Here is a 13,803-nt window from a genome sequence, read left to right as displayed (position 1 = left end):
TTCACTGCCACTGATCAACAGAGACTTTCCTTTAGCCCAAGCAAAAATGGCCTCACAGAAACTTTCAAATAGTTCAGGAACAGCAAGCCTGTAACTGAACTTTTTTAACTCTCAGAAAAGTGGGAAAAAAGCAAGATTTTTTTTTTGTTTTTTCAGAGATAGCAGAGGTTCACAAGTAATATCAAGTTATAACAGTGCAGTAAATGACCCCACACAAGAGTGCTAGGTCAAGGACAGAAAATATGCAAGTTTTAAGAAAAAAACGATTTAAAATTAAGTACAAACAGGAAATTCAGCAAACAGCTTTTGGTTGTGCTCTAAATACAGCTACTAATACAGAAATCAAGTTTAGCAAGCACAATTCCTGCCAGGAGAGAAAAACACACTGGCAGACGACCTAAGCAGAAACATTATGGACCTACATGAATGGGAACTGAACCCACAAATATTCAGAATGATAACACAAAAATGGTGGGGCCCGGACTGATCTGTTTGCTTCCCCAATGAACTGCCAATTACAGAAATTCTGCACAAGGAGCTACCATTCACAAGCATGGAAAGTGGATGCCCTCTCATTCAGCTGGAAAAAACTACAAGTATACGCTTTCCCTCCTTTACCTCTCCTTCCAAAGGTACTCATAAAAGCTAGGCAGGAAGAGCCAAAAATGATCCTGATTGCACCAGACTGGCCACGCCAGCACTGGTACCCAATCTTAAAGAACTTAGCACAAGAAGCACCCTGGATTTTGCCTCAAATCCCACAGTTGCTGACAGCTCAACAATCAGATACTTCACAGCCAGCTAAAGACCTTAAATCTAGCTGCATGGAAAATTCCTTAGTCATGCAAGCAATGCCTCTCTCCAAAGCTGTTATGGATGTCCTCCTGGAGGCCAGAAGGCCTAGCACCAGGAAAGCATACTCGGATAAATGGAAGAGATTCTGTGCCTAGAACCAAGCGCACAGCCTTGACCCTCTTGTCCCAAACATTCCTCAGATACTTAAATACTTAACTGAGATGCTGGACAAGGGTCTCTCTCTTTCATCCATCAAGATCCACGCCTCATCTATCTCTGCTCATTACAACGTGGATCCACCAATTTTTTTCTAATCCTTTGCTCAAACAGTACCTCAGAGGGACCTCCCCGTAGAGCACCTACACCAACGTGGGACCTCAACTTTGTTTTGGAAAAATTAACTTTACCTCCTTTTGAGCCAGCTAACACAGCAGAATTAAAATCCATCTCCTGGAAAACTGCTCTGCTACTGGCAGTAACATCAGCACGAAGAGTTTCAGAATTACAGGCACTAATGGCAGTGGAACCTTTCCTCATCTTCCCCCAGGACAGTGTCTTTAAGAACTATCCCTACATTTATGCCAAATGTGGTATCAAGTGTGGCTCTAAACCAAATAATTCACTTTCCAACTTTTTATCCAAAACCACAGAACAAAGGGGAGACTACTACATTCTTTGGACATTCACAGACAGTTACGCTTTTAGTTGGACAAAACCAAAGCTTTCAGAAAATCTGAGCATTTATAGGTAGCATACGCTGCAGGAGCACAGGGAAAAGCCATTTCAAAACAGACTTTCAAAATGGATAGGACACTATACGTTTCTGCTATACCCACCATGGGAAACCTGTACCTAGCAGCATTAGATCTCACTCCACCAGGGCAACAGCTACTTCAACTGCCTACCTCAGAGGATTACCTACCAAGGATATTTTGGAAGCAGCAACATGGAGTTCTGTACATACCTTCACCAAACATTGCCATTTGCCTTTATACTCCAAATCCAGAGCTGGCTTCACCACTGCTGTACTGCAGGGCCTTATAGCCACCCCTAATGCCTTATAGATCCAGCCTCCCTACCTCGGCTTTGGGATTCCACCCAAGTGTAATGACTGCAGCAGTGTAACACTAACATAGTACAGTTTTGTACCTACCATAAATGTAGATGTTAGTGTAAACACTGCTGTAGTCTAGGTTACCCTCCCTCCTTACCCTCTTACTTTCTGGTACTTAACTAGGTCATCTACCCTTTATTACCTATGGGGAGTATTTGCTGGTAACTAAAAATGGTTGTTTGCTTTAATTTTGTATATTTTACTAGTAATTTGAATTGCCTACCTATTTGGGGGCACCTGACATCTGGGGCAAGAATAACTGAAGAAAATGGCATCGGCTACATCTTGTATACCCCTGTCGCACTGACGTCAGGGAGGAGGCGACAGCAACCGACGCCGGACCAAGACTTTGGGACTCTGACCGACTGGGACTGCCTGACGGCAGGATATAACCCAAGTGTAATGACTGCAGCAGTGTTTACACTGTAACATCTACATTTATGGTAGGTACAAAACTGTACTTTTTCCATCCAATTGTTCAAGTTGCTTCACATGGATGGGGGAGCCTGTTCCATAGATGGGGGTAGTCTCTGGGATACATAATTGTGTCTCTTCAGTAGGTCCTATTTATATCACAGGCAAGGTTCAAGTCTTTAGAATGGGTAATTATGGTGCTGTTTGTTTTGTGGATATGCAGGAGGTCCATTAGAGTGGGGTTTAACAATGCCCTGTATACCAGGCATAGATCTCCCCTAAAAAGCCTGTAGGAGACAGAGTACAAGGATAAGGCCTTGAGACGGTCTGCATAGGACATACTACTTGCGCCTTGTATTCCTTTATCCTTTAGTGAGAAACATCTGTGGATGTTCCAATTGTTGGATATGCCTGGTTAGGTACATACCAAAGGGGCATTGTGCTCAACGATAGGTCTGATGAATGCGGAATACAGTGGAACAATGACTTCCTTAGACTTGGATGCCATACCTTTGAGTTTCGCAACACAGAATGATTTCCTCACCACTGTAGATATGTGATGACCTGGGACTTCTGACCATGAGCTTGGCAGGTTGCTTCTGGTGAATCCAGTAGCTTAGTTACTCAAAATACCAAGTTATTGTACTTATGCTGTGTATCCTGCTCTGTCTTCTGGTAAAATATGGAAGTGTTAAGATCTTGGTGTTCTTGTCCATATGGCTCCTTCCTCTTATCTGAAGGAGCTTGTAATGACATATAGCTCTTCTCAGGCTATTCGCTAGCATGTCAGGAGATGCTTGTTGCGTGACATTTAGAAACAGCATTTTTTTAAACTCTGCTCTGTGGAACTTAACTGCCTTTGACTTAGTGCCATATCTTGGCTTGCTGCCATCTGTTGCTCAAAGCATACTTGATGCTTTGGGATGAACGTCTTTAGCCTTTTCTGACTTATCCTTTTACACAAACATGACATTGAAGCACTTAACTTCAGATCATACTTAACTGTGCTCAGTTTGATTTTATTGGTAACTTTATTGCCTAAAAGTTAATTGATGGGATGTCATGGAGTTTATTTGCTCTTGGAATTCTTTCCAACAGACCATTTACCCAGTACAAACAATTTCAGACGTAGAGGTACGTAAGTGCACTGCACATTAGCTAGTTTGTTAGGCCTTATGGATGGTTTGTTACCCTTCCATTATTCCCTTTGTGGTAGGCTGTCCTTTTCATACAGCCTTTGTAGATGGATTTCTGTTAAGGTGGGCGGGTACACAGTTTTTGTCTACTTTCTCTTTTCATGGGAGATTGAGCTAATGAGTTCAGATCTCCTCCCACTGTGATGCATGTAATATTTGTCAGCCAAAGGTGAACATGTCCAAGGCAGAGGGGAAATTTCAGAAATGTACTAAGGCGGAGATGTGACAGAATCCAGCAGCCTACTTGGAGGGAGGGTGGTGTCTTACAGGTCAGATGATGAGGTAAGTACATAGTTTTTTCTTAGTCGTTGCTGTATTTAGTAAGATTTATTGCTTGCAGTCCTGATTCGTCTTTGAGGGGCTTTGTGAGGGTGCAACTCATTCACTAGAGCTTTGGTTGTTTCAGTTGCTGGATTAATGTTTATTGTACAGTTGCAATTAAAATTGTAATGTTTTGCAGTTTGTTGCATATTTTGAGGACCCAACGTAAGGCTCTGTGACCCTTAATTCGGCATATTGGTTTATGATCGTCGGCTTTACGGAATACGGCTGAGATGAAAGGATTTTTCGACCATGAGGACTACTCCATTGGCCTTCTGGAGCAAGGATCATCTATTAGAGAAGTTATTGACAACTGTATCTGCGAACAAACCCTTGTGAGTTTTTTTTTGTGTACCCAGTTTTATTAATGTAGCCTAAAATTGGGGTAGTGGGCCCCAGTGGTAGAAAAAAAATGTAAAATCTCATTTTGATTTGAAAGGCTGTTAAACAGTGATACTGTTAAAATGCAGTCACGTTTGTATCTTTCATTTCTTGGGTCATCACTGTATTTTAGCTTGTGTATTTTCTTTGTTGTATACAGTTTACTTTAACTTCGTATTGCAGGTATTTTTTTTTCCTCCAAGGGGATGTTCATACCCTGATACGACCTGGGTAGAAAACTGTGCGATAGTAAACCACTGATCTGATATTGTTAATCCTCGTTCATTCCTTGCGCATGGGTATCTGTTCCGACCTCGGAACCGAGCCGGCCATTTTCCAAGCTCGCGTCCGCTACAAACTCTTGAGCTAAACTCTTACCCATAATCCCCCTCTCCCTGTTACCTCAGATTTCGTTTGCCGCATTGCCATTTGGTCGAGTCAAGCTGCTTTTCTTGAGCCAAGTATAGATATTTGTTGTCAGACTAGTCATATATATAATTTTTTCTGTCAAAAGTTTCTATTTTGTTGTCTTTCCTATTCGCATTTAACGCCATATTTTGTTGAGTTTTCTTCTCTTTACTCTGCACCTTTTACCACAAGGTATTTCTCCCTTCCCATCGTTGGTAATCTCTTCTTTTCTTCATACCTTCGACTTCTTTTGTACCCGTGCTGGTACCCTTTCTACTGTCCCCTTTTTCTATCATGGCAGATAAGAAAGGTAGTCCGGGATTCAGAAGGTGTTCTGATTGTGGACACAAATTGCCTATATCCAGATGCACACTCTGTGCGTTTATTGCTTGGGTGTGTCCCACATATCTGTTGACCCGCCCTGTGCTATTTGTAAACATTTTTCTAACAGAACTTTGTTGGAAAGGAAAATTGTTGCTGAAGGGACTTCTCAAATCTCCCTTTTCAGAGGCTGTTTCTGGGTCAGAGGCTTCAACCCCTCCTAGAGCCCATAAAATTTTGGATGATCCTACCAAGGCCAAGTCTTTGCCTTTGTCCACAGCTGGGGACTCCCGCCAACCAAGACCTAAAAAGGCTAAAGTTTCTGCGTCTGAGCTCACTGTCAGCCCCAGTGCTTTCGGTGCCTAGACCTTTGGCACCATCAGTGATCTCTGCTCAGTCTTCTCCTGTAGCCTTTACTATATCGGCACCGAGGGGCTCCTCTGCTCACTGTTATGACTACTGCATCAGCACCGACCGTTCAGTCTGTGCAGACCTTGACCACGTTGGCTCCAATATTTTACTCTGAACCGACACCTCAGTTATTGCCTCCAATTTTGTCAGTTCCAGCTTTGGTACCGGCAACCACTTCGGCACCAATCCTTGTGTCAGTGCAGACCGTGACCTTGCCACCAATGATTACCTCAGTGTAGACACCCCGTAGTCCAGTCTCTCTCGGCACCGTTCTCAGTGCGGACTGGTGAGGTGGGCACCGAGCTTCTCTTCTGTGGACAAACCTGTTTCTCCCTCAGTCTCCGTGAGGTCCACTAGAAGCCTTTCAGAGCACGTGTTGCGTCTTGGGGATCAAGTGCTTCTGGCCAGAGGTGTACCGCCCCTCAGGACCTATCCTTCCTTGGGAGGTGATCACCCATCTCCAAAGACCCCTTCTTATTCTCTTCAGGTGGACCAGCCTTTCAACTGATGGAGAAGGCCCTGGCTTCTGCTGGCAATACTGTGCTGTCTATCCCCCCGCCCTCCTCTGGTACACTGTTTTCACAAGTTGCACCTAGCGGACACTGGGTGCAAGGGCCTCAGGACATATTCCCACAGGAAACCCCTTTTCCTCCGTCTTTCCCAGCTTCTCCCTCTGAGAGTCCACCGGAAAAGTTTGTGTAAGAGGAAGCACATGAACTCCACAGAGGAGTCCCTCAATGAAGACAGACTTTGAGGGGGGGAAGGATCCCCTCTGTCACCCTCTGAGGTATCCTTTGATATACTGGAAATCCTTAAACAGAGAGGTGACTGGCAGCCCTTTAATCTGACCACTGAGGAGTCTGTGTTCCTGCAGACCTTTCGCGCCCGACCCCCTACCTCCTGTGTTACTTCATTTGCCGAACTTGTCTGGCTCATCGTGCAGCATGCGTGGAAGGCTCCTGACGCCATCGAGGCTATTCCCCGGAGGCCAGATAAGATTTTTGTCCCCTCCTGCTACGGATCCCCGTTGGTCTAAAGGTCTTCCTGTGGATGCTGTGGTAGCGGCGGCCGCAACGAAAAAGGATCTGGCAGAAGAAAGCCAGACTGTCCACACACCTAAGAGTCCCGGGCCCTGGACAGGATAGGGAAGCGCACTTTTGCATCAGCGACCTTTACTATCAGGTCCCTGAATTATATGGCACACTTTACCAGGCTTCAAAGGGATCTGATTTCTGAGCTTTCTGAAACCTTGGCTGGCACCATGTCTGAGGTCTGTGACAGTGGCCTCCCAGCTGGCCACCATTGAGTCAATATCCAACTCCACTATGTGACATCTCCTGCATCAGAAGGAGCAGCTAGAGCGGCGGGTTCAGCTGTGGTCTTGAGACGACAAGCCTGGATGGGCTTGTACAATTTCACGGAACCCTTTAAGGCTTCCTTTAACACGCCCATTGAGGCCTCCTCGTTATTTGGACCCAAAGTTAAAAGCACACTGGCCAGATGTGAACAGGACTGTAAGACTTTCTGCCGTAGGTGTCAGTTCTTCCCCTCAACGTGCTTTCTCCCGAAACCAAAAGAGTGGAAAGATATGGTTCAGAAAATCTCAGGGTCCTTTCCGTGACATACAGGTCGAGTTCTTCACTAGAGGCAGAGGGGAAACTCACAGGGGAAAACCCTCCTTTCGGGGCAGAGGGGTTCCGCGTAACCAAGGTTCCAAGGGCTCTTTCCCTGGCCAATCCTACCAGCACTCCTGAAGAGCGGCCCAACTCCTTTCCTCTGGAGATGGTTGGGGGTCGTTTCTCCTTGTACCCTTCTGCCTGGTAACCATCACCACCGATTCTTGGGTACAAAGGATTATAACCAGAGGTTATCATATCCCCTTCAGTCTTTGTCCTGTCCCTTAAAAAAAACTTTCCTGACGTTCCACCCACTCAAAGGGAAGAAGCAGCACTAGAGATAAAAAAGCTGCTAAGAAAGAGTGCCATCCAAATAGTCCCTCCAGACCAGATAGGATTCGGATTCTGCTCAAGACTCTTTTTACTGCCAAAGAAAACCAGGGACTGGAGACCAATTTTGGATCTCAGTATATTGAACAAGTTTGTGAGAGTACAAAAATTCCAGATGGTCACAATACAGTCTATCCTCCCTCTTCTGGAAAAAGTCTATTGGATGTGCTCGATAGATCGTCAGGATGCATACCACCACATAATGTGGCCAGTCCATCAATAAGTTTTCTTTGCTTCCGTGCAGGAGCCAGTCATTACCAGTTCAGAATACTGCCCTTCGGACTCTCTACAGCCCCCAGAGTGTTCACAAAGTGCATGGCAGTAGTCACAGCTCACTTGCGACTACAAGGATTCCAGGTGTTTCCATACCTAGACTGGCTCATTTCCACCCCACCAGACATCTACTGGAAGAAGCCCTGGCATACTCTCTCCTAGCTGCACAAAGGCTAGGCATAACCATAAACTGGCAAAAATCCAGTCTCACCCCATCTCAGTCCACAGAATTCATAGGGCTTATCTTGGATACAAAGAACTGCAGAGCTGCCATTCCAGAGCACAGAATTCTAAGGATAAAGCAACAACTGATCCCAATCCTTTCAAGGGAGAAATCCACAGCTCACTCTGTCCTACAGCTGTTGGGTTCCATGGCAGCCTCCATCACCATTGTTCTCCTGGCTAGGTTTCATATGAGGCTTCTACAATGGCTACTGCTCACCCAATGGTATCCTTTTTCAGCATCCTCTTTCAGCCAAGATTAGAGTAACCCACAGGTGCAAACAGGATTTAAATTGGTGGATGATGCACAATCCATCACAATGATCTCGCCCCTTTTCTCCCCAGCACCCCAAGGCCACAGTGACCACGGATGCCTCCCTGATGGGGTGGGGGGTCTGTTGGGGACAAACGGTCCAAGGCACTTGGTCCAAATTGGAGGCCCAACTGCATATAAATGTTCTAGAGCTGAGGGCGATGCTTTTGGCGTTGCAAACATTCCATCCCCTGCTGCCATCTGGAGCGATTGCGATTCAGACAACATGACGGTGGTCTGGTACATGAACAAACAAGGTGAAACCAAATCTTACCCACTTTGTCGAGAGGCCATGAGGATATGGCAATGGGCGATGGCTACAAACAGTTTTCTTCTAGCAACGCACATTCCCGGGAGTTCATCGTGATAGCAGACAGACTCAGCAGGTGCATTCTACAACCTCACGAGTGGTCCCTGAATCCCTTGATAGCGGCGGAGATCTTCTACTGCTGGGGCCGTCCGTGCTGCAACCTGTTTGCATCCCTGACCAACTACAAATGCAGCAACTACTTCGCCCCGATTCCCCCTCCGGGCCAGTCACCCAGGGACGCTCTAGTCCACGATTGGCCCTCTGGTTTTCTTTATGCATTCCCACCATTCCCCAGTTTCTGAAAAGCCCGTCGGTTGAAGAGAAAGGTGATCCTCATAGCACCATATTGGCCTCGTCAGATTTGGTTCCCCTTCCTTTGGCCTCACCTACTAGATCGACCATGGATTCTCCATCCAACCCTGGAGTTGATCTCACATCCGCAGAACCTGATTCATCCCAACTTGGACAGCCTGAAGCTCACAGCTTGGCTGCTCCAATTCCCTTGATTGCCAGGCAGAATGATCTTTCTTTACTAGTATGTGACATTCTCATTGCATCTCATAAGCCTTCCACTAGAATTACTTATCTAAGCAAGTGGAAAAGATTTACCTGTTGGCTGAAAGTAAAACAAGTAGATCCCTTCTCAGCACCAGTGTCAGTAATAGAGTATCTGGTCGACCTTTTTCAATCTGGTCTATCGGCCTCTACCATTAGAGTTCATTTGGCTGCAATATCTAATTTGCATGAGGGTGTCCAAGACTCTCATGTCACACAAATTGTGCAAGACCTTCATAAAAGGTGAGTCATCTGAAGCCACCTTTTTAGATGACCTATTCAACCGTGGGGGTCTATCATTAGTTCTACAAGCTCTGACAATGCCACTCTTTGAACCAGCTTCTTGCGACCTCAGATACTTGTCATGGAAAACCTTGTTTTTTTCACCATTACTTCTGCCAGACGCATATCTGAGCTTCAAGCTTTATGCATCACGAGTCCATATTTGATTTTTCATAGAGATAGTGTCTGAACTAATCCTTCATTTCTGCCAAAAGTGATCTCTGAAATGTCCATTAATCAAACCATTGAATTGCCAGTTTTCTTTCCCAATCATTCAAACAGAGGAGAGCGTTGCCTACATACCCTAGATATTCACAGGCAAAGCCATTTTTAAACAGGACTAGGTCCTCTCGTAAGTCTGACCAGTTATTTTTGGCCTATTCTGGACCTAGATTAGGATCAGCTGTTGCTAAGTTCACATTAGCTAGATGGTTGAAAGACTGTGACCTTCATTTATACACAACATAATATTCCGTTGCCTACTACCATGAAGGCTCATTCGACAAGGTCGGTGGCAACTTCTGCTGCCTTCCATGCCAGAGCTTATTTATATGACATCTGTGACATCTGCATCAATCATTACAAATTGGATTTGGCCTCCAGGGGAAGACCATCTTTTGGTTCTGTGGTGCTCAAGAATGTCCTTCCATGAGAGCCTCCCAGGAATAGAGGTAGCTGGGGACTCTATCCCATGCGTAAGTAATGAACGAGGATTAACAATATCTGATAAAAAAATTTGTCTTACCATAACGTTCTATCTGTATTGATTCTCGTTCAGTCATTACGACCCTCCCTCCTTCCCCCTCCTGTGGCTTCTAGCGGATCTCACCATCCGGTTCTCTTAGGTCATTTGACGAGAGGTAGCCTCTACCTTCTTTTGACTTGAAAACTCAATCTGAGGTAACAGGGAGAGGGGGATTATGGGTGAGAGTTTAGCTCGAGAGTTTGTAGCTGACGCGAGCTTGGAAAATGGCTGGCTCTGTTCCAAGGTCGGAACAGGTGCTCATGAGTAATGACTGAACGAGGATCAACAATACAGACGGAACATTATGGTGGATTTGCAAGTTTTTTGGGGATGTGCTTTAATTTTACCACATAGGTTTTATATGCTTGGCTTTGAATCAGTGCTTGAATAGTACTGCAGTGTATGAATGCTAACTGACCTAGAGGAGGAGGGAACACCAGTGTCAATTTTAATTTCTCCTTGCATATCTAACATATGGGTTTGGATTCAATCCGTCGGGTCTGAGACTGCCATTACAATAACTCATGGCAACCAAAAAGCTCTTGAGCACCTCCTCTTATCCATAATGCATCCCTCCCTGCTACCTCAGATCTCATTTACCGCTTTGAAGACGTGGTCATTCCTGTAGCTGTTGGGCAGATAAGTGATATTTTTTTCAAACTTTATTATATTCTTTCCTTTTGATTATACTGCTGTTTAACTTCACCACTTTCTCCCCTGTACTGAAACTTCCTTCCTGTCCAGTAACGTTTTTTGTTGGGTTACTTTTCCTTTCCCTCCCGTATACCCTTTGGGGTAGTTTTGCTACCATCATTAGTAGCTTTCTTCTTTCTCATTTCAAAAAAAAAAAAACTCTTCTAAACGTACATGTTTGTGTGTGTATATATATATCTCACACACACACACACACACACGACAGAACTACAAGAAAGGCAAGTGTATGTATGTGCATGTGTTCTCTGCAATTTTTCTATGGCTGTGAAATCTGAAAAGTTGGCTGGCTTTGAGAAGCGTCAAAGTGTAGTCACAAGATCCCTTTTAGTGACTTGCATAGTTTGTGTTTGGAACCCCTTCCATTTAGGAGTATTGCTCAGGTTGCCATTCTTTCAACTACAGGGCCCTGGTTGAAAAGATAATTGATTTTGAGTGGCATGCTGCAATCTTCCTTTGCAAGGGCCATTTCTGGCAGTGACCTCAAGTCTTCTACAAAATCTAGGTTGGCTCAGTCGAGCCCCGCTTCTTCTGAGTTCTGAGGGGGAAGAAGAGACCTTCCTCTGCTCAAAGACCCCTTGGAGCTGAAGACTAAAATGACCAAGACGTCTGAGCAAACAACTGTCAGACAAGGATAGGTTGGAGCCATTGCTCTTGGATCACACCACCAGCCCTTTAAGCCGATTGCGTCTCTGCCAAGGACCAGATACTCTTCCCCTATTGACATGGATGTTCTTCGTTTTTCACTGTATTCAGACCTAAACACTTGTACATTAAACCGACTTCAGCTTTAAAGGCAAAGACTAAAGCACCTTCAAAGACCAAAACAAATTTGAGCCACGTGGACAGGCCTCCATGCCCAAAAAACAGATGCTCAAAATGGCCGAAGACTTGATTATCTTGATCAGGGGTTCCCATCCCCTTCCTGATAAAAGGCCTAGGCAAGAGACGGACTATGAATCTTCAGATCAGGTTTCTATTTCTTCTAATTTCTCTTCTGATCAGGAATATTCTATTCCCCCCCTTAAGGATTCTGATGCTGAAGAATCTATTCCTTCAGCTTCTCCTCCTGAGGACTCTTCTTTTGGGGAAACATTGCATACCATGAGGGAGCACTTCTACTGGGAGAGCAAAGATTTTTCAGAATCTAAAAAGAGGCTCAGGTACTTCCTTTTACTACATCAACACAGGCCTCTAGCCATTCCACCTGTATTAGACATTGTAGATGTTTTCAGAGTCTAGTGTGACCCCTGACTCCTTACCTCCAGCTCCTGCTAAGCCTGAGGGTTCCGGACTCTCATAAATTCCTTTTCAAAAACCCTGCTGCAGACCCAGAAACTATTTCACAGTGTCCCAAAGGGGTTAAGGCTTCTGCTGCAAAAAACCCTACCCCCTCTGACAGATTCTAGGGCACTGGACAGATTGGGAAAAAGACATCTGCTACCTTGGCTATAAGGGCCTTAAACTGTCCGTTTCATATGCTCAAGTATCAGCAACATGTCATGGCATTGCTTAAACAGAAAATGTTAAACTCTGAATGTGCAGAAAACAGGGAAAAGCAGGATTTATTGCATGCAACTGAACAAGTTGGAAAGCATACTTTGCAGTGTGGTTTTGATTCTCTGGAGGCCTCCTTCAGGGCTGCAGTTACGGGTTGGTAATTAGGAGGCATGCTTGGTTAAAGGAACAAAATCTGCCTGATCATGTCAAAGTTAAATTATTAATTATGGACCTTTACAGCATGATACTTTGGTGTTAAGGCAGAAGAGGTGTTAAAGAAAATGGAGGACAAATCTAAATCTATGCAAACTGTCAACGATTTTTTACAAGTGCAGCCACCTAGGTTTAGTTGACACTGGCCTAAAAAGAATTGGCCCTTTCCTGTGTCAGACTTCAAAGTGGCAGATCCAGATGCCCTAGAGGCAGATCCCAGGCGCAAGGTTCATATAGGTCAAAGCAATGGGGTACTTCTACCTCAAAGTGGAGAAGACAGATCGCAACCTTACAGGAAACTGTCCCAATGATTTCCCCCTGCCTGCACCAAGCACTTGTCTCCTGGCAGCACCCTTAGGGGGAAAAATAGCACTTTTTTCTCAAAATTAACACATTATAATCCAGGACAAGTGGGTTCTAAACAGTGTCACAGGGCTAACAAGTTCTACTTCATACCTTGCCAAAGGCAAATGGATGGCCAGATCTGCCAAAAAATCAATGGGCAGGGGCACAAAAACAAGCATCATCCCTCATGGACATGGGGGCCATTCAACAAGTACTAGAGCAAGAGCAGGGACAAGGATTTTACTCGACTGTTCTTGGTACCCAGAAAGGACAAAGCCTGGAGACCAATACTGGACCTATCTATTCTAAACACATTCCTGGATATACCAAAATTCAAAATGTTGACCTTGCAGCAGTTTCTGCCCATGCTGGGCACGAAGGCTTGGCTAGTGACTTTAGACCTAAAAGAGGCATACCTGCATGTCCCAATCAGGCAATCCTGCAGAAGATACCTCGGATTCAAGGCTGGCTCAATGCATTACCAGTTCTCTGCACTTCCCTTTGACTTATCTACTGCGCCCAGGGTCTTTACAAAGTGCCTGGCACCAGTAATTGCATTCTGCAGACAGAGAGGAATACAAATATATCCTTACTTGGATGACTGCCTAATTCAAGCAGAAAACAAGGACATTCTTCTACAGCATCTGGTGTTTGTGAAAAGACTTCTAACATGCCTAGGGTACACAATCAACGAAAATAAATCAAAACTAGTACCGTCTCAAGAGAAAATATTCCTGGGTGCAAGATTAAATACAACTGCCCAGATGGCTTATCTCACGCCAGACAAAGGCAACTGACTACCTATTTAAAAATATTGGCAACAAAGGCCCAGTTATCTGCAAGAAAAATTCTGCAGGCTTTGGGCTTCATGGCATCCTGCATCCTAACTCCATATGCAAGACTGCATATGAGGAAACTACAATGGTACCTAAAGTGTTTGGACTCTTCATTGCCGCAGTCTGGAAAC

At 44.9% G+C, this 13,803-nt stretch overlaps 1 protein-coding gene across 1 annotated transcript in view; it reads left to right on the top strand.

Annotated features, from left to right (window-relative positions):
- Positions 1 to 3,954: 3,954 nt before the first annotated feature.
- Positions 3,955 to 13,803, top strand: part of LOC122797143 (antizyme inhibitor 1-like) — a 595,584-nt gene continuing 585,735 nt past the window's right edge. Inside the window, exon 1 of the mRNA XM_044065942.1 lies at positions 3,955 to 4,175. Coding sequence (XP_043921877.1) covers positions 4,074 to 4,175 — 102 coding nt within the window. The 5' untranslated portion in view covers positions 3,955 to 4,073. The remainder of the gene's footprint in view (positions 4,176 to 13,803) is intronic.

This window comes from Protopterus annectens, chromosome 3.part0 (assembly GCF_019279795.1).
Source record: "Protopterus annectens isolate FY-2018-M chromosome 3.part0, PAN1.0, whole genome shotgun sequence".
NCBI lineage: Eukaryota > Metazoa > Chordata > Ceratodontiformes > Protopteridae > Protopterus > Protopterus annectens.
This window is presented reverse-complemented; position numbering and strand designations above follow the sequence as displayed.